General features: G+C 38.5%; 1 protein-coding gene across 1 annotated transcript; it reads left to right on the top strand.

The window, feature by feature from the left end:
* Positions 1-376: 376 nt before the first annotated feature.
* On the top strand, positions 377-586 carry LOC124526306 (protein CEBPZOS-like). Its single transcript, XM_047099226.1, has one exon. It carries the CDS (start codon positions 377-379, stop codon positions 584-586), a length of 210 nt encoding a protein of 69 aa, XP_046955182.1.
* The last annotated feature ends 370 nt before the right edge of the window (positions 587-956 follow it).

Below are 956 nucleotides of genomic sequence, written 5' to 3'. Positions count from 1 at the left end.
AATGATAGGAAACAGCCACTTTCTGACATTGGTCAAAAGGCCATCAGCGTTGGGCCCCTAGAATCACCTGTAAGTTCTGCCTAGAGGTTAATTGTTCGTCTAGTACAAATACATTTGACCTCTTCCTCCCTTGGGTACCCTTCTTTGATCTCATTTCTAGTCTTTTCTCTCCACCTCCACTATTCCAAACTTGTTTATCGACCCACAGAGATTTTTATATTTTTACTATGTACAGCCATTTAGTACTATATGGTATTGTTATATATGGCTTAAAGTTTTATAGAAATGGTATCAGATGTAAGCGTCTCGGGTATAGCATTATAAACAGCAATGCAGTTCTCCCTTGCTGCCCACTCACCTGCCTGTTGGTTACATGATGGCCCACACTGTGGAACCACTGGCCAAGAAGATCTTTAAAGGAGTTTTAGTAGTTGAATTTGTGGGTGTTTTTGGAGCATATTTTTTGTTTAATAAGATGGACACAAGCCAACATGTCAGGCAAACAATGAGCAAGAAATTTCCCTTCATCTTGGAAGTGTATTACAAATCCGTTGAGCCTTCTGGAATGTATGGAGTCAGAGAATAAGATGAATAAAAATGGTTGAAAAGTAAAAATTAGCTGTTTGAGACCTTCATCGGGGAGAAGAAAGGTGAGCACACAGTACTGTAACCTCCTGGCCCCACAGAACAAAACAGGAACTTCTCTTGTGCGGTGGCTTACGGTCATTTTCCACCCACTATGCAGATCGCCCGCTTTTGTTTGTTGCTTTCCTTCTGCATTTATTTATTTTTTTAGTTAACTATAATGTTTCTTTTTTTAGTTTTTTAGTTTTTATTTAAATTCCAGTTAGTTAACAGAGTGTAATATTAGTTTCAAGAATTTAGTGATTCATTGCTTACATTTAACACCCATGGCTCATCTCAAGAAGTGTCCTCCGAATCCCCATCACCTATTT

The sequence above is a fragment of the Lynx rufus genome, unplaced genomic scaffold (assembly GCF_022079265.1).
Source record: "Lynx rufus isolate CCGP_SWC_20201006 ecotype Redwood Valley unplaced genomic scaffold, mLynRuf1.p SCAF_5, whole genome shotgun sequence".
Taxonomy (NCBI): domain Eukaryota; kingdom Metazoa; phylum Chordata; class Mammalia; order Carnivora; family Felidae; genus Lynx; species Lynx rufus.
This window is presented reverse-complemented; position numbering and strand designations above follow the sequence as displayed.

Bases quoted from the DNA above. Each gene is read 5' to 3' on its own strand.
- LOC124526306 (XM_047099226.1), top strand. From the start codon at position 377: ATGGCCCACACTGTGGAACCACTGGCCAAGAAGATCTTTAAAGGAGTT.